This window comes from Osmerus eperlanus, chromosome 20, assembly GCF_963692335.1.
Source record: "Osmerus eperlanus chromosome 20, fOsmEpe2.1, whole genome shotgun sequence".
NCBI lineage: Eukaryota > Metazoa > Chordata > Actinopteri > Osmeriformes > Osmeridae > Osmerus > Osmerus eperlanus.
Genome location: NC_085037.1, coordinates 5,800,188 through 5,822,110, shown reverse-complemented (window position 1 = coordinate 5,822,110; position 21,923 = coordinate 5,800,188). Strand labels below are relative to the sequence as shown.

At 42.9% G+C, this 21,923-nt stretch overlaps 2 protein-coding genes across 2 annotated transcripts; both read right to left on the bottom strand.

Annotated features, from left to right (window-relative positions):
• Nucleotides 1-487: 487 nt before the first annotated feature.
• LOC134006705 (thrombospondin-3b-like) lies at nucleotides 488-9,796 on the bottom strand. Its single transcript, XM_062445675.1, has 23 exons — nucleotides 9,358-9,796; nucleotides 7,960-8,166; nucleotides 7,475-7,728; nucleotides 6,467-6,569; nucleotides 6,132-6,158; nucleotides 5,892-5,974; nucleotides 5,691-5,742; nucleotides 5,421-5,569; nucleotides 5,063-5,203; nucleotides 4,790-4,864; nucleotides 4,505-4,657; nucleotides 4,279-4,389; nucleotides 4,063-4,170; nucleotides 3,693-3,852; nucleotides 3,454-3,572; nucleotides 3,248-3,300; nucleotides 2,912-3,105; nucleotides 2,490-2,668; nucleotides 2,314-2,362; nucleotides 1,984-2,184; nucleotides 1,504-1,672; nucleotides 1,075-1,214; nucleotides 488-953 (listed from the first exon to the last, which is right to left on the bottom strand). Exons 1-23 carry the CDS (start codon nucleotides 9,443-9,445, stop codon nucleotides 898-900), a joined length of 2,871 nt encoding a protein of 956 aa, XP_062301659.1. The 5' UTR covers nucleotides 9,446-9,796; the 3' UTR covers nucleotides 488-897.
• Nucleotides 9,797-10,525: 729 nt separating this feature from the next.
• Nucleotides 10,526-20,739, bottom strand: mtx1b (metaxin 1b). The gene is made up of 8 exons (XM_062445805.1): nucleotides 20,594-20,739; nucleotides 17,229-17,298; nucleotides 16,727-16,806; nucleotides 15,623-15,715; nucleotides 12,631-12,813; nucleotides 11,773-11,849; nucleotides 11,415-11,572; nucleotides 10,526-11,181 (listed from the first exon to the last, which is right to left on the bottom strand). The coding sequence occupies exons 1-8, from the start codon at nucleotides 20,672-20,674 to the stop codon at nucleotides 10,961-10,963; spliced, it is 963 nt and encodes a 320-aa protein (XP_062301789.1). The 5' UTR covers nucleotides 20,675-20,739; the 3' UTR covers nucleotides 10,526-10,960.
• Nucleotides 20,740-21,923: the final 1,184 nt, after the last annotated feature.

Genomic DNA, 21,923 nt, shown 5'->3' with positions numbered 1-21,923 from the left:
CTATAGGCCTCCTCATTAAACCACAAGCTATTAATTGCCTTGAGTCGTTGACTGAGAAGACCTACACACAATATATGGTCCGATTAAGGCAGGTAATGTACTCAGCTATGATGATGTCACGTGGTTTGGAATGTGCGATGGTGAGTTTTAGGAAATGAGAGTTCAGCGTGGACTCCGTCCTCAACTTTCACCCCCTTTCTTCTCAAAAGCCATGTTGATGTTCACTTGGTGCCATCTAGAGGGTCCTCAAAGTAGTTGACTTCCTTCAGACACTGTGCCAACTGCAAACAAGGGGCAACAAGACATGCTGTACTAAAAGGTTGGAAGAACTTAAAATAAGGAAGCAGTCCTGTATGTTTAGTTGTTGTTGATGTTCAGTTGATGTTGTTAACTTGAAGGCAAAAAAATCAACTATTCCAGTGTTGCCAATCAGAAGACATTGTTTTACATCTGGAGTTCAAATATTAAGGAAAGAGAAATTGGTTTGAGTAGTTTTTATTACTATAAAAAGGTGTCTTACAGACAAGCATTTCATGGGTTGGTCATCACTGAGTTTATGTTCAAGGGTAACATCTGTGTTACAGCCTTAACAGTGTCAGAAGGATGTTTGCATACACGCAAACACAGGCACGCACACACGATCCATTTGCATTCATTCATCCATGTATACAAGGTGTGTGATTTGACACTTTTTCAGTTACAAATGTCCAAAATGTGGATGTGTTATGTTCCTCCATTTACACCTCCAAAAATCTATCAAGCATATTTTAGGTAATTCAACTGCTCTCGCCAACCTCTCTCTAACATCTACACAAACACACACACACACATACACAAAGATCCAGCAAAGGCACCAGTGATGTTGTGTAGTCTTTCAGGTCGAATGCTGTGCTAACGTCACACCTTGATGTTGATCTGCTTGCGGTATAACTGATAATCATCAGGCACAGTATCTGGGTAGAGGGAGGGTGCAGGTTGTAGCAGGCATACAATCAGTTAGCAGGAAAACAAAATCCTTATTTGAACTCATTTCACTTCAATTTGAAAACGAGGGTAAAACCCAAAAAACCTTACCATTGCAGCGATACCCCAGGTTGGACCAGATGACCTGTTCCTGAGAGAAACAGAACGCGCCCAGTCTTCCACCCTTCATGGAGGTGTCAATCACCACCCCGGAGTCTGCCACCAGAGTCATCCCTTCATACAACCTCACTCTGGGAGATGTGTAGAGGAACGGGTCGACAGGACACAGGGATGGGTAAGTGACAACTCCCATTTCAAACTGAAAACACAGACTCATTTCCCTTCGATTGTAATGTTGTTTGCCAGAAGCAAGTATAGCTATAATTTTGAGGGGTTAGTGTTGTTAGGATGAGCGTTGTTTATGTCGATGTAGTCAGGCAGCTGGTGTCTCTAAGTTGCAGGATGGGACCAGTCTCAATAAATGATTCTTATTGACTCTTCATGTCTAGTGAGGGGGTCTGGTTCCAGCACATGTCTCACCTGATGTAGCCCACCTGTGGGCGATGGTTGAGATGCCAGCGGTAGGAAGTCTTGTCCCTCCAGCCCACGTTACGAGGGTCCTTCCACAGCAGGGTGACCTCGCCCGGGGTGTCACCTGTGTGCCACAGGGCATTCCGCAGGTACTCACCTGGGCCTGTGCTAGACTTCACTGCCTGATTTGTAAAGGGAATACAAGTGAGATGTTACTTGAGGAGGTCAGATGGCTGAGTGGTTAGGGAATCAGGCTAGTAATCAGAAGGTTGCCAGTTTGATTCCCGGCTTTGCAAAATGACGTTGTGTCCTTGGGCAAGGCACTTCAACCTACTTGCCTCGGGGGAATGTCCCTGTACTTACTGGAAGTCACTCTGGATAGGAGCGTCTGCTAAATGACTAAATGTAAATGTATGTTACTTGTGAATGTTGGCTGTGGTTTACTGCAGTGTGATATAAATGAAGAAGCTGAATAACTGAAAATGAAACTGGCCTTTAGCTGCAGGCCAGGCTGGGCCATGGCCCTGAAGGGTAGTGACTGCCAGTAGGTCTGCTCTGTCTGCTTCCACATCACCACGTAGAAGGAGGACGAGTCTTGGTAGCCAAAGATGAAGCCCACGTAGTCATCATCAGTAGCCGTGTTGATGTGGAATGTCCCTTCAAAGTCTACGCCATTGAAGGCTGTGTAGCCTGGGGGAGACCCAGAGATGGAAGAAGAGACAATGAGAATAAGAGAGCGAGAGAAAGAAAGATAGTTTTGATAAATGTCACACCGCAAGCAAGAAAGATTGGTGGACCAATTTAATGTCATAAACGTACCTATAGCCAAACCAGGGTCACTGTTCATAGTCTGAACAATCTCCATGCCCTGCAGGCAATGTCCAACACAGAGCAATGGATCAATTCAATTTGTAAGCATATTGTATGGATACTGCAAAAAAATAAATGGTCAAAGTTTAAGAGTTCAAGTCCAGTGAGTTGCTGCTATTGATCACCTTATTGAGCACTATCCAGTTGGGGTCTATTTGGGTGTCACCCTCTGGGTCAAGGATGACCGTCTGAAAAGCTCTGAAGTCAGTCAGCGTGACCTCAGCACTCTCCGGACACACGTCAATGAAGTCATTCACCGAATCGTTATCAAAGTCCGTCTCGCACATGTCCCCAACCCCGTTTCCTGATGACACAGTATAAGCATAGGGGTTCTGAGTTATGATCTATAGGCGAGGGGAAACAAAGAAGAAAACAGACATCCAGTCCAAACGTACATGCTGGTTAAAGAAACGTACAGCCTATACATTGATCTTCCAGCAACGTGCGGGCACATACAATCACAATGTAATTCCACACGTACGTTTTCTCTGATACAGTATAATGCCTTAAAATACCTAGAAATTGTCTGCAGCTTCTGTCCACATACCGTCAGTGTCTGTCTGTCTGGGGTTTGGGATGAGGCGACAGTTGTCAGGCCCGGGAGGGTGAACATCAGGAATGCCATCATTGTCGTCATCATCGTCACATTCGTCACCAATTCCGTCGTTGTCAGAATCCAACTGGGAGCTGTTGGGCATGTCTGGGCAGTTATCCCTGGTGTCCTGGTGTCCATCTCCATCCCTAGAGATGGAAGATTGAGAAGATTAGTAGATTAGCAATGACATTAACTAGGATTTGTTTAGGTAAATTGAAGGTTCCATGTTTGCGAGGCGCATGGACTATCTGAGCATCAACTGTGTGTGTGTGTTAGAGAGACACTCACATGTCCTGGTTGGTGTCGCACACATCTCCCACCAAATCGTTATCCACGTCTGACTGTATATATATATTTTTAAACGATTTTCAAAAAAAGAAAATAATTTTGAACAAATACAGTGACCAAACTCCTCATCTGACATCAACATTCACCATCACGATCAAACATCTGACCAATCGCATCCAAAAACTTTCTGTCTCGTGGTTTCTGACCTGCATGGGGTCGTTGACATCTGGACAGCTGTCGCAAACATCCCCAACTCCATCCCCATCATGGTCCGTCTGCATGGGGTTAGGCAGCTTGGGACAGTTGTCCAGAACGTTAGGGATGCCTACATGACCAGGGGAACACTCTTTAGAAAGAGAAAAAGCTTGACAGAATCGCCTGAGCGCCACAGTCATCCTCCATCTCATCTTCTCATCTGGAACTCAATCGATCAGTGTGTCCTTACCGTCCCCGTCAATGTCATTGTCACAAGTGTCCCCGGCTCCGTTGCCATCCGTGTCCTTCTGGCTGCCATTGGGGACATTGGGACAGTTGTCACATGCGTCACCGTATGAGTCTGTGTCTGAGTTCTGCTGGTCCTTGTTAGGGACCAGGCGACAGTTGTCCTGTTGAAGCAGAAGAAAACCAAAATCTTCCTTAGAGGAATCCTTGATCTCACAGTAGATATCAGATTCAGGCCACTCTACCCCTGAATATCTCTTCTGACTTCTTTTCCCTGTACTGAATGGGAAAGTCTGAGCAGGCTAGTTCACAGGCGAGAGAAAACTGCCCTACAGACAAAGAACTGCTATACTAACAGATCTAACAGCGCTCACCTCCACATTTTTGATGCCGTCCCCGTCCGCGTCTTCGTCACACTGGTCACCGATGCCGTCCCCATCGGCATCCTCCTGGCCAGAGTTGGGAGTGTTGACACAGTTGTCCTGCCCGCACGGAGAAGAACGTCTGTCTGGTTAGGTGAGTCATAGTACATAATGCATCAGGGCTAATACATTTGCGTCAAGGTATGTCGCGCGCTAACGCATGCATACGGCTCTGCAGTGGATGTCGTTGTCTATGCAGGGCAGAGACTCGTCGGGGAAGCCGTCGATGTCGGTGTCTGGGCCACACGTGTTCCCATTGCCGGCCCATCCCACGTTACACTTGGACCAGAACCAGAGACGGGATGAGTGGACGGATTCAGGTTGAATACAAACATATATGACACACACAGTGTTTGTGTTTCAGTACTGATGAGGACGACCCTGGGTTTGCTACCTGGCAGGAGACTTCGCTGTGGCGCTCCATGACACAGTGGGCGTTGACGTCGCAGGGGTCGAAGCTTAAGGCGGAGCAGGAGCGTCGCAGGAAGCAGCCTGTTGATTGGTTGCCCACGAAGCCCTCCTTACACTCGCCACACCTGAAGGAGCCCTGGGGGAGGGATGTGTGTGTGTGTGTGTGTGGCGGGGGGGGGGGGGTAATGAAAGAGTATGAGAGACAAGGGGCTAGAGTGAGCTGTGATACATAGAGCTCAGTGACTAGTGCACGTGGTCTGGACCTGACCTCAGTGTTGATGCAGACAGAGTTGGGAACGCAGGCATTTGACAGATCTGCGCACTCATCCATGTCTCTGCATTCCTACAGATGGTGAACAGAGACTCAGACAGTTAGGGATGTGGAGAGTGAAACACACAAGCCAGACATATTCAGCATTACATGGTGAGACATGGAGAACAGCAGGTGCTGTAGGTCACTTGAAATATCATTGGTACTTGGTAATATCATTGGGTTGGTACTTTGGACAGTGCAATTGGACATTGGTGTGAAAGCTCAGACCTGCTTGTGACTCTTGGCAAAGTCCACTCCCACACCACTAAGGAAGGGTCCTGAGTACCCGGGGGGGCAGGGCTCACAGGTGAAGCCCTTGGCAGTGTTCACACACCCCTCTGGCCGGAAACATGGCTGGGCCAGAGCACACTGACAAAGAATGCATTTGTCATTTTCCGCATAGTAAAAAAAACATTTTTTTTTAATCTAAGAGTACTGTATGTTGAAATATGAGAGAGCATAAAAGACAAAAGTGATAAAGATGGGCGTTCTTGATAAATAAAGATATTATCACGCCACTATATCGCTATGGTTACGGGAGGAACCATTGTTATTGCTATGCAACGGGAGGGACTACATCTGGTACCTCATCGATGTCCTGACAGTGGGTTCCGTTCCCCTTCATGCCATCAGGGCAGGAGCCACAGCGGTACCCTGGATACTCACGGGTCTCTGTGCAGGATACGCCCTTATAACATGGGTTTGGCTCGCAGCGAGAGTGGGGCTCATGGAAACCTTGGGTACAGAAACCCAAACATCAAACGTACAAACACGGTATTTGCTATGATGTGCTGTGGGAGGCTCGAGTCAATGAAGGTGATCCAGACTGTCTTATTGGTTTCTGTTTCTCACTCACCACAAGCCTGGCATTCTAGAATGGTGTTTCTGATTAGGGACATCTCCTTCACCTGTCAGAACGTTTTCAGGTCGAGGTCAGATTATTCCAGTATAATGGGATAGTTTAATTTTACAGGCATTTGATTTCTCTCACAAATTCTGGGACACATTTTCACTTTAAGGCTAAATCTCTCTCTCTGTCTCTGTTTCTGTATCGCACCTGTTCTCTGATGTCCTCTCGGAGCTCTCCCAATATCTGGTTGAAGATAATAAGCTGGCCAATCAGAGCCTTGGTGTGGTCACCTAAACCAAACACAACCAACGATCCAAAAATCTGAATGGCACAGTGAAAATGTGTGATCAAGGGATATATTACACCATGGATGAAGTTCTACCTGAAGGACTCTGTGGATGAATCAGGGGTCAGAGTTCTGAGGCGTATATGAGATGGGGTACTCACCAAGAATAGCATTCACATCTGTACTCACTGTTGACAGAACAGGAGACATCATTGATGCTGAATTACCATCCACAGCACTGGCATGAGTAATACATGATTGAAGTATAATACACTGTTTGCATATATAACACATTTTTGTATTCAAATCAGAACATTAGGCCCATGTCTGAAGGAACCAATATGACCAAGACTAATACTCACCACTAGAGGGTACCAAAGTTATTGAATACAAAACAGGTAGACTCAAGGTCAATATAACCAACAACCATTTACAACTGTAAACTGAACAACTATGATTAGTATCACAATCAAACTCTGAAACCATAGAGACTAACCTGAATTTTGAAAAGATTTATCTCCCTGGAAAGGGCAGTCTGTCAGTAATCCTGCTTTGGCCAATGAGCCACCAAGAGCCATCTTAAGAGTGTCCACTGTACCCTGACAGACACAAACAATGAAGTGTATTGTTCATACTTGGTTAGGTTTTTCTCACAACAATTAATCTCAATACTCATAAAATGTATATGAATGTTTCCTATGATTGGAGCCAGGTAATAGTATGACAGTACAATCATACGGGCCACATCTTTATGCTGCACCTTCCAAAAAATACAGCCCCTCTTCTTGCAGAAGGAATGTGGTAACTATAACCCTATGGTCTCACAGATAAGGTGGTGTAGGTGGGACATATTTAACTGGAAATTACTAGTTTGACAACTCAAATGTCCTTTAATAATGTCCTTTAATAATGGGACTGAACTATTGTAGAAAATAGGAATCGCACTTTTTCTAGAGAGCACTAAATGTAATCAATTAAAATGTGATTTGCACCCATTATTAAAGGACAATTGATGTGTCTAGTGAACAATTTCCAGTTATTTATGTCTGTGGTGTAGTGGTCTATAACTCTTCACATCACATTCAGCCCATTGAGTGCCATATTACATTGTGGCGTGTACTGTATTGCAGTAATAAATTCCGCGTATAAAACAAACCTAGAACAAACCAAGCCTTCCTGCTCAGTTTACCTCATAAAAGATATAAAGTCAGGAATGCGTATCGCTGTGGGTAGGCTAGGTTTGTTTTTCATGTTCAGTTGGGCATAATTACGCCATTAGTTTTTTCTGTGGGCCTCCGGAACTTTATATTTAGCTTGGTCTTAAAAAGCCACTGTTGAAGTCTACGAGAACCCTAGTGTAGTACAAAATAAAATAAATAGTGGTTAAAAAGATATATTTCCTTTACAATACACAGAGGAAAAACTGTGTATTTAACGAAAAAAAACAGGGATACAGAACACCCCTTCAAGAAGACTTTTAACTATCATTTTTAACTATCATCACCTGAAGTCTGGTATACGCCTTTTGTCCATTACGAACTTCCACGGCCTCCGCCTCCACCGGTAATTTGACCAATGATGGCAAGCCCTGTGCCGAGTCGGCCAATCGGCAGTTGACATAGAGCTCCAGGTGGAGGTGGTTTCTTTGGAGCCCAGCCACCCGAAGGATGATGGACTGGGTGCGTCCATCGGAGAGGCCGGGGTTCTGAAGATTCACAGTGTGGAGTTTCCCATCCTCCCGGATGTAGCGCACCAGAACTGACAGACACAGAGCATTGTTCATACTGCAGAAAGTACAAATACTTAACAATCCATGAAGTATATTTCTGTATGGATTAAGAGAATGATAGAAAAACTAAGACATTAAGGTAACCAGAAAAATATTCAATAGCAGATAGCTTGAAGGGACTTAAGTGCATAAAATGAGTTAGCTTAAAGACATTAGACAAAACATTTCAACCCAGCCTCAAACATCCGTAAGAGCAGTACCCTTGTTGACCTTGCCCATGAGGGCCACCTCCAGGTACTTCCTATTGTCTTCCTTGTTATACAGGCCCAGTAGCATCCCTCCTAGTTTGGGTGGTAGGCGGAGAGTGGAGACCAGGTATAGGTCCGACACACTTTCCATGGCTACTGTCATCTTCCCCACTGCGGACGCAATATGCTTGGCATCGTGCAGCTCCAGCATGTCAATCACTGGTTATACAGGAAGTAGAACATCCAACAAACAAATCAAATACAGCAGCATATATAGCATTTCATTAAATGCACACTTTCAGACAAATTGCTTCCATAACAATTGGTGTCAGGTGGCTGAGCGGTTAGGGAATCGGACTAGTAATCTGAAGGTTGCCAGTTCGATTCCCGGCCGTGCCAAATGACGTTGTGTCCTTGGGCAAGGCACTTCACCCTACTTGCCTCGGGGGAATGTCCCTGTACTTACTGTAAGTCGTTCTGGATAAGAGCGTCTGCTAAAAGACTAAATGTAAATGTAACAATTACAAAGTGTATCCGTGTTATTGTTGTGTATGTTTGGTGAGCAATATGTAGACTCCAAATTAAAACAAACCTTTGTTCTATGGATTGTTAATGTCTAGGAACGGTTGTACCTGCCCAACTGCATTCTAGCTAACTCTTAACAGTGGATGGATGGGCTGCAGCTAGAATACACGTAGAGGCAGGGTCTCAACCAAGCCTATGGCCTTGAAATAGCAAGATGACACAGTGGAAAGGAAAGAGTGACTTGAGAAACTGCAGTGCTCCCCGGAGTGATTACATTTGCTGATAATGTGGCTCCACTGCAATACAAGGGAAGAGAGAGTTTGTATACAGTGTGATTGTGGGGGAGAGAGTGGGGAAGGGCCGGGCAGATGGAAGACATGGAACGTCATGGAAGGGTCCGGACAGAGTTATTATTAGGGGGTTCCAGTTGAGAAAGAGCATAGAACTACAAAGAAGAAGGAACGACAAACAGAGCAGAGAACAAAAAAAGACAAATAGACAATACATTAAAAGAGTCACAGAGCACAAGAGAGAGAACAGATAATGGCTGATTTATGATGGCAGGGCTGCAATATTAAGATTTGATGTCGATTTATAGCCTGTTATAGTGAGTGACCCTTCTAAATGGGTAGACCTTTTAATTATTGCAGCCATTATTCCCATAGTAGGACCTATGCCATCTAATGCATAATGCTAATTGAACATCAGTGCACTTCAAATAGTTAGTAAATCTAAGAGCCTTTACAATGTATATAGGCTACAGTCTATGGATAGGCTTTTTGCCTAATACCTAACACACTGGGTTTTCTAAATCAGTGTGAGAAATTTCAATAAAAAAAATATTTTAGAGTTTTATAGACTTGATATCAGCTAGAAGCACGTTACCTTGCATTTCAGAAGCCAAAGTAGAATCCCATAAAAGCACCACCACTGCAAGCAGGAGACTTCTTGGCACAAGCCTCCGCGTATCCATCCTATCAAACGCAGTCTCTAAAAGTTTAATACTTAAACTGAAGCGGTCAATAAATTTAGACCCAGTGTTTGTACTTTACAGAAGCAGCCTGCAAAAAGTAAGTTCAACTTTGTATATTCCTCGATGGCACGCTGAGCAGTCAGTCGTGGCTGCATACCCTGTGCGCGCTGCAGAAGACTGCTCCAGGGTGAAAGTGTTAGCGGGTGAGTCTCGCTCGTGATCCGCGCAGCTTGGGGTACACTAGGGTGAGCCCATTCTTCACTCAAATAAAAAACACGAGTTTATCAGCAAAGAAGCGAACAAGACCTAGATAAATCGGCTAGTAGGTCACGGCATTTTGCCTCAATATCGTGGTTCCGATAAAGGGGGAACGTTTTTTGGGTCCATGTTTTTCTTTTTTTTTTACAAAAACAGAATAGGGTATGTTGGACACTGTGCCGAAAGTAAAGGGTCAGTGGGTGCAACATGATAATACCCTTAATTGACCCCAACATTTTGGACAATATTTACCTTGGAGCTTAAATTAATGTGAAACCCACAATGATTTATTGCATCCATCTAGTTGCTCACGTTGAAGTCACAATGTTAACATATGCAGACAGAACACGGTAGCCTAATGTTAAGTATTTCTTTGTATGCCTTTGTTTTAAGTAAGAACTGTCAATACACAAACATTTGATCCGATGAAGCTATATATATATATATATATATATATATATAATCATTGTCTACACTTCAGTCCGACTTTAAGCGAGTATCCAGGAAAATTAAGTGGTAAAACTGAGTGAAGTGGAAGGAGTTGAGTGATCTAGCCTGTATGAGCTCTTTTTATTTACTACCATTACATGTTGGACTGTGGAATTACCCATCTGAGCCTTTTTGCTACATTTAGAAAACATTTTAATGTATTTCAATGTTTAAAGTAGGCCTAAAGGTTTACTATCATCTTGTTAAAGCCTTACTTTTTGACTTGAACTTTTTCACCAACTTGTGACATTTGAGACTGTTACTCTGATCTTTATGGCTGGGCAAAACCAGTTTTGGCAAATGTACAACACAATCCAACAACTCCAATTTAGAGATGTTTCAGCATTTTTTCTTTAATGACCTGAAATCAAGTCAAAATTCAGTTTGCCTAAGTAAAACCTGACAAAACATTACAGAATGTGGCTCAAGAACCTTCATCTCACCACATTGCTCCCAAAAATGTAATAAAACTGAGCAGGAAAAGGAATACCATTCTTGGATTATATTCAAGCGTCCGGAAGATTATAAAACAAGAAACAGTATGCCTTTCTGGGATGCAAGTAAAAAAATAAAAATAAACAATTTAAAGACTACCCAAATGATCATGGTTTTGAATGGTAAGACTGTACAGAGAACAAAGTATTATCTTGCATTGTAGAAGCTTCCACAGCGATGAACAAAAACCAGTTCCCTTGTTGTCCATAAATATTCAATATACGGAATCAGTGTGTGTGTTAATTTATCCAAGTAACATGAAGTGTAGGCAACTCAATCCTCCTCCTCTTCCTCCTCTTCGTCTCCATGGCTGGGCCCTTCTAGCGCCCCCTGTTGTCGTACATGCTCAATGCTGACAATACCCGTCAAGATGGCATAGCCCAGCATTGCACCGAAAGCAAACAGGACTGACAGGATCTGGTTGCGTCTTTTATGTGGCTCACTGTCAAAGTCACTACTGTCTGAATGGACAGACACCTTACGATTGGGGGTGTCTGAAAAGGAGACATAACACAACAGGTGAGGACAATTCTGGCAAGGAAAAACAGAAAACTAGGAGTCAACACATTTCCCACTAAACCTAATATCTGGTGAAACAACTGAACAGGATATATCAATCCCCAAAAACATATTCCAATATGTAAAATATTTCTAGCAAGGCGAGGACACTCAGGTCAGTTCTAAAATGGTCTTTGGGCCTGTAGAGATATGGTGTTAGCCGACTCACCTCGCCCATCGGAGGGGAAGTAGAGAAGCAGGATATTGGAGCAGTAGAGCCGCAGGTTGTCCAGAGAGTTCAGATGCTGCTGGAGCTTCGCGTTGGGCAGTTTGATCTTCAGCAATGGAGCGAGGTGACCAAACACATAGGCATCTAATGAGGATGGGCTTGATTTGCAAAAGACAAGCGGTCTTTGTCAGTAATATTACACTATAAAAAGGTATAGTTTTGAATTCACAACACTTGCACTGACCACAAATATCTGATACGCCACATTATTCTAACATTAGGTTGCCACAAACCACATCATTTGCCTGAGCTAATTTAGCATTTAAGCTTCCACAGTTTAAACGATGAAGCCACTTACGAATCGCCGAAGAAGAACTTGTGTGAGCCGAGGCGCTGGGAGAGCAGGGTCATGCACTCCAGGGCGTCGTGGTAGAGCTGGGGGGGGGGGCACAGCACCCGGACAACCATCAGCATGAACACCCACAGGCATTCACGGCCTGGACAGTTATATTTGCACTCACAAAAATGTCTTCAGCAAGCGAGGGAATTGATTTAAGGGATCCCATCACAATGCAATATGTTCATTACATAGACCTGAATTATGGCTGTGTATAGTATCAATTCAGAGATGTGGCCCGTATACACAAACAATCACAGGGCTGGGTAAGAGGAGAACACTACCATTTATTATCAACCACTCCACTCGGGAACGTGGTTGCCATAGAGATGAACCGTCTGACCCACTTACCATGTATTGTGAAAACAGAGGGAGTGTTTTGGTTTCTTAGGCTTTATTAAATGACTACAGCCTTTAAAGAAGAACCTCATAAGACAGGGTGGCCGTAGACCAAGTCTGAAGACATACTGTAATCCCTTTCTGGACGTTTATTTTTAATCAAAATCCCATCCCTTGGCCGAAACAGGTCATTTTTTTCAATCTGTTGATTCCCCAAAGTCAAACTACATCCATTTTCACTTCATACCTCGGTTGACACATTCTCATCTGCTGGCGTCATCTGCTATTTCTCAACTTGTGGCGTCATCTGCTCATCCCTTCCAATGTTGTTTAGCCTTTGTGTCATCTCGTCTAAACGCTCAGAACTCTCAAACTATACAGTTGGTCCGTCATCTCCGACCCTACGGACCCTCGTTTTCTAGCCTTCTCTCACTGGCCTTCACACAGCCGTCTCGATAGCCCTTCACCTCTCCCTCTCACCTCCTTCTCCAGCTGCTCCCCAGGCTCCAGGAGGGAGTCTCCCCTCACCAGCCTCAGCTTCTCAAGCTGCTGGCTGTGCATGCGGCTGGGCAGCAGGAAGTTGAGTGGGAACGGGATGTGCTCAGCATACCAGCGTCGCGTGACATCAACGTAGTTTTTGGAGTCCAACCACTGTGTGTAGATCTGAGGAGAGGTTTGAGAGCGAGGAGGGTGAATATAGGCAGGCCTTGGTGACCATAGATACGTTTTTTTTTTTTTTAAGATACACAATCAAGATTTGTGTCCTCTTAAACTTGCCACCAGGTTGACAGGGCTCCAGACTAACTTGTTGCCTTGGTTGCACTGGTGCGCCTAACTTTTTTATTTAGGTGCACCAGCACAAAATGTAGGTGCACCCAAATTTTTCCTTGCGTCGCCACAATTTCAAGGTCACCTTTTTATCACGCTCCATATACATTCATATATATTATGTAAATGATCTTAAACAAGAATAAGGTGTAGGTAAATATTTTTTTTATTTGAAGCACAATCATACTGTATATATATATATATATATATAAATATTTTAAGTGCTTCACTGAGCTACCAAACTAAAACATTTTAAGCAAAATAAAACATTTCAAAATAGAAAGTGCTACAGTTTAAAAGTGCTTCCCTGAACTGAGACCTAACATTTCATGGCTCAAAGTCTTATAGCGGGTCCCACCTTGCTGTCCCATGCCCTTCAGATGGCCAACACCTGTAATTTGGCCTTCTTGCCCTATGGCCTTGGCTAAATCATCTTGCCACACTCTCCCTAGCATCAAAATCCTAGCTCCATGGGTTAGCTCCATGGCCCAGCTTCGTAACTCAGGGGTCCGCAATTCATTTTTACAAGGGGCCACATGAGAAACCTGAAATGTGTTGGAGGGCCTCATCAATTTGCTCACTATTCATTTTCTCCCATTGTAAAAAGCAGTAAAGTATATATTTTGATTAGCTGCTACTGGTTATCAGAAGAATAAGGATATTCTGTAAATATTTATATAAATATTTTAGATTTTGGTGTAGGTCAAATTTTATCAAAGATTATAGAAGTAATAAACAGTATAAACAACAACAACAGTGTTTCATTTTATTTGTAACCAGTTAATCTTCACAAACACTGAAAAGTTGTTTTGCAGTATGTTAAAGATGTGGAATTGATCAACTTTATACAAAAAGCAATACGTTTTTTCAGTTCATTTTGTTCTGTGAGAGAAATCCACTGGGCTTAAACAAGCGCATCGAAATCTGTCTGAATGTCTGAGGTGGATATGCGAAGGACAGCTGACAGGTAATGATCAGGGTCTGCAGTTCAACTAGCAAACCATCAGCCTGCGCCCACTGAATCAGTCAAGTTCTTATTATGTCCGCGTTAGTTTTTTTTTCTTCACAGCTTTCACTTTGACCTCAGTAAACAGATACTTAGAAGTCCATGTCTTGTTAAAAGTTAATCAGTGGCAAAGTTTTTCATTTTCGAGGGCTAACCAACAGCTAACTCTCCTGTCGGTGAGGTTGCGCAAGCGCACATATGTAAATCGCCTGATCACTGTAGTCTTTCAGGACTACATATTTACTACACATTTATTTATTTTACATTTTTGATTTACCTCACGTGGGCCGGATTGAGACAGCCTGTGGCCGGTTATGGCCCGCGGGCCATACAATGCCCAGGTCTGCTAAACTGACTCTGGTGCTCAGGTCGTAATTTCAATCACACAGCACGGAGCTACAGGAATATCTGGACCACAGCCAATCAGAGGCAAAGACCCGCCCCATCTCTGTCTCTGATTGGTTTAGACCACGATATGATCCAACCATGAGTGTCAGTTCCGTTTTAGGATAACAAACGCTTCGTTTGTGGAGAGACAGCGGATGCGAGGAGGTTAGGTGCACCGGTGCGACCTAGGAAAAAATTTAGTCGCACCCGTACACATTTTGGTCGCATAGTGAGCCCTGGGTTGGGATTTACGCTTTCCACAAAATAACCACTCTAACCACAAGCTCTCCACAAGTGTGCTTCCCACAAGTGAATGAGGCTATATAACAAACCCACTTTCCTAATCGTAAGTCCATACTGCTGCTCAACTCCCAAGGGGTCACCAACACAGATGGAAGGGTCACCACAGGGGTCGCCAAAGGTACTTGAGACTCTTCCGCTTGTTTCCAGATGCATCCCTGTCCCCCAGAGACACCTCGTCTGTCATGTAATTATCCCCTCTTTTACACAGGAAGACAGGCACTTTTTTACAGGAAACACGCGTACATTTAAACATACAAGGCACATTTAAATAGGATTCTCCTCAGGGCTGGAACAGTAAAGGCATTGCAAACAGACTCGTTTTTGAGATGGCCACATAGGGATCAACGTTATCCTAATCATTTCTTTATTGAACGACGTTTCTTATTCATCTGGCTCAAAACTCACCTCAGACTTCTCTCTCACTTCTATTAATGCATGATGAGTAAACTCCTTTCCTTGTCTTGGCAAGTATACATTAAACAAGTCTGGGACAATGACCTCCAATGAAACATCTTTCATTTTCGGCCTTCGTAATGAATTGCACACTGACATTAACCTTGAGCAGGACCCAGAAGGTAATGTCAGGTTGGTGCAGAAAGGTAACATCTATTATGAGAGGACATTTTCCCCTCTTTTTCAGTGACTTGAAAGCATTCCTGTATCCACGGGGTTGCCTCTTTCAACTCCTCCCCCTGGCACGGACTGAAAGGGCTGAGACCTTTGATATTTTTATCATCATCAACCACCGCAGAATGGCGATAATGGGAATGTTAAGGGATTATTTATTTAGCGTTTGTGCCAGACACTGTACCCAGCCATCAGTCTGTTGCGCTAGCCTTGGCACACTGCGATAGCCGTCTTTCTATTCACACATTACCTTTCTTTCTCTCCTACATGGTATGTGGATTACCCTGTTGACAGAGAAACACACACACACACACCACTTACCAGAGCAGGCAGCAGCTTCTCCTCCAGTAGAGACACAAACGCCAGTGTGTCTGCTCCCTCCTTGGCTGAGAGGTCATAGTCAGCGTTGTATTTCTGAAAGGTAGGTGGTAGAAGAAGGGAACTTCAGATGTCAGGAGGGAGGGTTGTGGATTCTAGTATGGAGGCTTGGAGAACCAATACCTCCTCTAAGAGCCAAACACGAACAGGTTAGACCACACTCCCTTCTCCTCACATTCTGCTTGGTAAAAGCTACAGGGTCATAAACAGTAGTAGGTTACACAAAACCATCTGTACCAATATACTGCAGATGTACCAACTGTGAAAACGAACTGACTTTTAAGAGGACCGTACTGCAAGGTTAATCTTTCCCTTAGTTTACCCATTCGTGCTACAATTTCTTTGTGCTAACATCCAAAAAGATAATGTCGCTACACAACAGGATTATTGCCATCTGAGTTCAAAGAAGCATTGCCTTCCATCCTTGGTACACGTTCTCTTTGCCAAATCACGTTACCCTTGAACTCTTTGCCAGAACCCACTTACCAAAAACCTTCCTGCCAAGGCAAACGAACAAACCTCGTATTTAACCCCATATTCAACGATACAAATGAACTGCTAACTTGTTAATGTCGATATACTAATGTGGGGCCAATACAGCCCTACACTAAATGCAATTGCTGTACACTGAACATTGAAATTCAGTCAGGATATGTCAGACCAGTTACATGGCAGTAGTCTCTGTGCCAAGTCTTTTCCATCCCCTCAAGCACAGAACTCTCATTTACCATAAACCACCATAACAACCTACGCAATAAACTTTAATAACTAACCAAAAAACCACCATCCATGAACCGTTACCCACCCTGGTGAAATCTAGTCCTGTTATAAAGTGAGAAATCACATTAAATTCACATCATTAGACACCTGTTTGTTACCAAAATCGTCTCTTAGCCACGTGCAATAGGAGTACACGCGTGGTTTCTAGGGAGATGCTTCAGATTTGGAACGTATACTATATTTCCAGTGTAGAACGGTGGGCATTTTCACCTGTTTACAAATTGTTTATCAATTTGGGTGTGTTAACCTGTTTTCTGACTAACTAACCTGTTTTCTGAGGTGAATGATAATACTGCTTGGCTTGGAGATACTGCCTTCTTCTTTGGCCTTCAGTGCCGGTAAAATACCTGAAACGAGACCAACGTAGGATGTAAACATTTAAACCTGAGTGGTTTGAAAAACTGAGAAAGACCTTGAAGGTTGTTGACAAAAAGGTCAAATATCAGGTGTTCTGGGACCCTGTGACCTTAACACTATGACCTGTGACTTTGTTGTAATCAAGTGAGAAGAAAAGGTAGAGCTAGCTTCCTGTCCTCATAAATCACTGGCTGCCCTCCCTCCCGCCTTTCCTCTCCCTCTCCGGATCAGTACAGCCTGACTAAGGTTTATTTAGATAATCAAGTGATAAGTGACCCAAGTTGTGACTCTATGACCTCTGTGTTTGTGACCTTTTCTTAGTATAGAACAGTACATGGTCAGTATAGTGTGCAAAAATCTAAAACTAACTACAACACAGAGTTACAAAATGAAGATCGTAGGCTGGACTTACCTGTTGGGCTTCTCCAGGGGTTGGTGATCTTGTGGACTCTGAGTGGAGCACCAGCAAATTTAGCATATGCCTGGAAGAGTGACACAGCAAAGCAACTGGATGAGCAAACTAGTTGTTATTTTTTTTTTTTTTATAATGGCTCAATAACTGAGTCTTTAGGCTTGATACCCTGTATCTATACCACAAAAACCCAATGTGAAAATTAAACCACTTTTATCGGACGTCTGTTAGGTTGATAATGAGTTGCATGATTCCTGTCCAGCCAAAACACAGGATTATATCAGCCATTATCATCGCTCAAAGTCTAAGCACACGACCCTGAGGGGTGAAGACGGCCCCTTTAACCCTTGTGTTCTCTTCGGGTCATTCTGACCCATCAGTCATTGTTACCCACCGTCGTATTGTGACAACTTTACCGCATACAAAAACAAAGTGAAGCATTTTCTTTTAACCGTCGGGCTGTCTCAGACCCTCCACATTGCGAAGGTTAAAAGAAAATGATTTTTATTTGTTTTTGTATTGGGTAAAATTGGGTAAACACAACGATGGTTCGTTATGAACCTTTGGGTCATGTGACCCGAAGGCAGCACAAGGGTTAAAGACAGAAGACTCTTGTTAGGGAGACTCAAACTGAAGGATTATCTAGGATTATCCTCATTTAACAAGACTTGAAGCAGACAGTGCAACGTAACCCTTCAGGCACAACACAGATTTACACTGACGGGGCAAATATCTCTTTTTAGTTTTCCACTCTTTAAAACCTCGAGACCCCTAAACCAACAAAACGAAACTACCAGTACCACTTGGTATTCTAGTTTTTGGAAATTGAGGAGGGGGACACATCTAAAATGTTGAAATTCATACCAGATGGGTTTAAATCCAAAACACATGTCAATCATCCCTTCAGCACACAATCATCCTTCCTGCATACAGAGGAAGTCCAAATCTGTCTGGGGGTGGTAGATTTTGGGGGGGGGGGGGGGATTGAGAACCATATATATTGACGAGGAGGAAGGGTGACAAGGCCGTAGGTCATCTTCCTTGGATACAAACCCCCTTCTCTTCCCTGAACAGCCAGGAAACTGCAGCTAACATCAAACCCAGATCATCTCATTGCCCGCGGGACAGTTGGACTGTGAGGGTCCTAGCACCACAGTGAGAAGGCTCAAACTTGGAAATGCTTTATAAATCATACTCGCTTTTAGGACTTTTGGGGAAATTTGGGACACATGCACACATGGCTATAAACACCCTCAAAGTATCATACACTAAATAGAGGCCATGTACAAACAAATTACAACCAATAGTCTTTAAATTTACTATTTGAGACACACAACTTAATGCACATGTCATGAATAAGGCCTGTAGTCATATAACCCTGAATAAGGTTCTGAAATAGAGTGACTTGATATGATGTCCTGTCAGTGGTGTCTTTGCAGCTCATATAACATTGCAAAGCAGCCCCCAAACCACAGTGGTTGTGTAAAGCTTATAAACAGCAGTCAGTTCACATCAGTCAAAGCACATTGACAAGCAAGCCCAACAGGCAATCCACCACCTATAGTAGGACTTCTGACAATACCTTATTTTAGCCCATGCCCTAAAGATTAAATATTAGTAAGACCTACAATGCAATAAATAAGTCAGTACAAAAACATTTGTACACCCCACTTGGCTTTAGGCTGTGCTTTTCTTCCATTGTAAATAGGCCAGGGTCACTCGCTGTGTGATCCATAGTAACAGAGGGGCCGCCTTAAATTACAATGTGTGTTTAGAAAACATTCCACACCCCCAGCTTCTCTCAACGTGTAGGTTTAGGAACAGGAGACCCCACTTTGTTGCAGGCGAGAATGAAACCCTCCCAAAATGCTGTCGCTGAAAATAAAGTAATAAATAAAGTCTCCTGCAATGTGACATGCTAGTGATATATGTAAATCCAATTTTCCATTGGGGGGGGGGGGGGCATGTCTGTTTTGCCTGCCAAGGTGTGTCCTGTCTCACAGACTTGCTTGAAAATGCACAGCTAACATTTAATTAAATTACCAAGCCTACTAGGCCTAGATGATGGCTGAAAGGTACTGTAAGATACTCTAGTAATGTGGTTGAAATCACAATTGAAATAATGTTGATAAACAACAAAGAACTATGATATTTTATACTACCAAGACTACTTAAAAATGGTGGTAGTATGTTATTTAGACAGCTGTGATGCACACTGAGATCATTTACACAACAGGACACAGAATCAGAGCAGTTATAACAGGCTGATGTCTAGCTGCAGCAAAGGTCCCTGGCTCTGACAAAGCATGTTAGTATCCCTGTAGGTTAGCACCTGCTTTTCAATTCACATCTTAACATTAAACTAACTGCTTATACTTCTATAATATGATTGAAGTGCCAGGATATTTGCACAGGGAGAATAAAGTAAGCCTGATAATAAGTAGTTTAACTCTTGAAAGATCCTAGGCTAAATATCTATGATGAGTTTCCTGGATTTTGTTTATAGATGATCTCACTACCCATCTGGTCATTTTAGTAACAAATTAGGCTGATATTTAGACTTTGTTTAAATATTTGTCTTTGTGACCTCATATAAGTCTTTGTTTAGGTAAAACATTTAAGAAATCTGGAGAAAAAAAACGTATTTAGCTGTGCCACTGAAAGAAATAGTCAAATGTACATGATAAAGAGGTAATTGTCCATGGACAAATGTTTCACTTCAGTCGGAATTGTTAAATACTTTTTGAAAGCCTATTCGTGGGAACTATTGATGACAACATGCCTATATGTCAATTGTACGTAAGGCAAATAGCTAGCTATCCAGTACAAATGACAAGTAAAAAGATTGTAGGAAAATAACGTTAGAAGTCGAGAGCCAAAGAATGAATGGATGCCATATGATAAGTTAGAGCTGTATGTGAGTTAGCTTACAATGATAGCTACAGCTAGGCCTAGTACTGCCAGATAGCTAGCTACAGTAGTCCTACTTATTAAGTTTGGCTACAGAGTACTGTACCGTAATGTCAATTATAACTTAACATACGTTTAAACCAGGAATATTTTGTTAGCTACGTTAATTATTTTCTGTTTCTGTGTACTGGCCAACAACCAAACCAGGCAAGTTTGCAATCTGACAAGCACATAATGTCGTTTCGATTTGTCTTGGCGAATTCATTCAATTCAGCCAGGTCGCGTAGTACTGTACAACGAACGAGCAGCAGTTGGTTCAACTGGCTAGTAGCTAGCTAGCTAGCTAGGTCATATCACTCCTCTGACAGGACAACAGGGGACTGTAGTTGATTAGATGGAGGATCGACATGGGGTAAAAATCTCTTGTATATGTAATCAGAACTTTAGTTTCTTACCAAGACGGTTAAACAGTCTGTATCTACAGAGGGTAAACCCCAATCGCCTTTCCAACAGTACAACTCCAAGGGGGCAGCCATCTTACTTTGACTGAATGACCTTTCACTCGGAAGCTGTTCCCTTCGCGTGTGCTACGTTAACTAGCTACCAATTACAACAAATGTAGATTTCCTCAGCAACGGTTGAGGCTGAGTTGAGAACTGTTTTTCCAACTGTTTTTCCAAAGGGTAGAGCTATATCTGTATTGTGTTTTAACCCTTGTGTTATCTTCGGGTCATTCTGACCCATCAGTCATTGTGACCCACCGTCGTATTGCGACAGATTTACCGCATACAAAGACAAAGTGAAGCATTTTCTTTTAACCGTTGGGCTGTCTCAGACCCCCCACATTGCAAAGGTTAAAAGAAAATTATTTTAATTTGTTTTTGTATTGGGTAAAATTGGGTAAACACAACGATGGTTCGTTATGAACCTTTGGGTCATGTGACCCGAAGGCAGCACGAGGGTTAAACCAAGTTATCTATTCTCTATTCAATGATTCACGAACCAAACACAAATTGTCCCATATTTCTTATCTTTCGCAGTTTGTCCACTTTCTCTACAGTACTTGAGCCACTAGGTGGCATCCTCTACAACCCTGTAGCCCTAGACTGCTTGAAATAGACAATATGCATAGCTAATGTGGAATATATGGAAATTAAACTAAATGCAGTAGGCTACCCTACTTGTTTATGTAAAAAATAAATAATAATCTTGATTTGCTATGGGAAAATGTGGTTCAAACGTAACTCTCAGTTTGCATCCCAACCCTAAACCTAACCCATCATCTTGGGTCATTGGTCTACTAGACTACATTTACATTTAGTCAGACTAGAGGAGTCATTTGGGTGGATACAAAGACAAGAGAAATGTAAGCAAAGGTGCATTTTTATTTGACCACTTGTACCTATTGTAGATTGATTATGCTGATGAGTCATCAGTGATGACAAGCACATGTCTGCTAAATGACTAAATATAAAATGTCAAAAGAATTTCTTGGAAACCGATCCTTCTCGACACTTGTATGTTACAGGACTGGTTACAATACATTAAAGTGGTTGTTATTTTTAGCTGTATGGGTGAATCTATTAAAAAAGAAATTAAAACTCAGTCAGGTTGAATGACTATGTCACAACGTGAGGTGGGGTTGGACCCAAACGCAGGGGAGTCGGCAGGCATGGCAGAAACAAGGGTTTTATTTCTCAAAAACGGGAACAGATAGGGTACTCACACGGACAGGAATGGTAAGGACAAGACAAAGGCTGGACACAAAACAGAAACCTAAATACA

Coding starts and splice junctions, on each gene's coding strand:
- LOC134006705 (XM_062445675.1), bottom strand. CDS start 9,445: ATGGATACGCGGAGGCTTGTGCCAAGAAGTCTCCTGCTTGCAGTGGTG. Junction 1,673..1,983: donor TGGCCTGCAGCTAAAGGCCA/GTTTCATTTTCA, acceptor CAAATCAGGCAG/TGAAGTCTAGCACAGGCCCA. Junction 954..1,074: donor CCTGGGGTATCGCTGCAATG/GTAAGGTTTTTT, acceptor CCCTCTACCCAG/ATACTGTGCCTGATGATTAT.
- mtx1b (XM_062445805.1), bottom strand. CDS start 20,674: ATGGCTGCCCCCTTGGAGTTGTACTGTTGGAAAGGCGATTGGGGTTTA. Junction 17,299..20,593: donor CAGACTGTTTAACCGTCTTG/GTAAGAAACTAA, acceptor TCACTCTTCCAG/GCATATGCTAAATTTGCTGG. Junction 15,716..16,726: donor TCATTCACCTCAGAAAACAG/GTTAGTTAGTCA, acceptor CCTACCTTTCAG/AAATACAACGCTGACTATGA.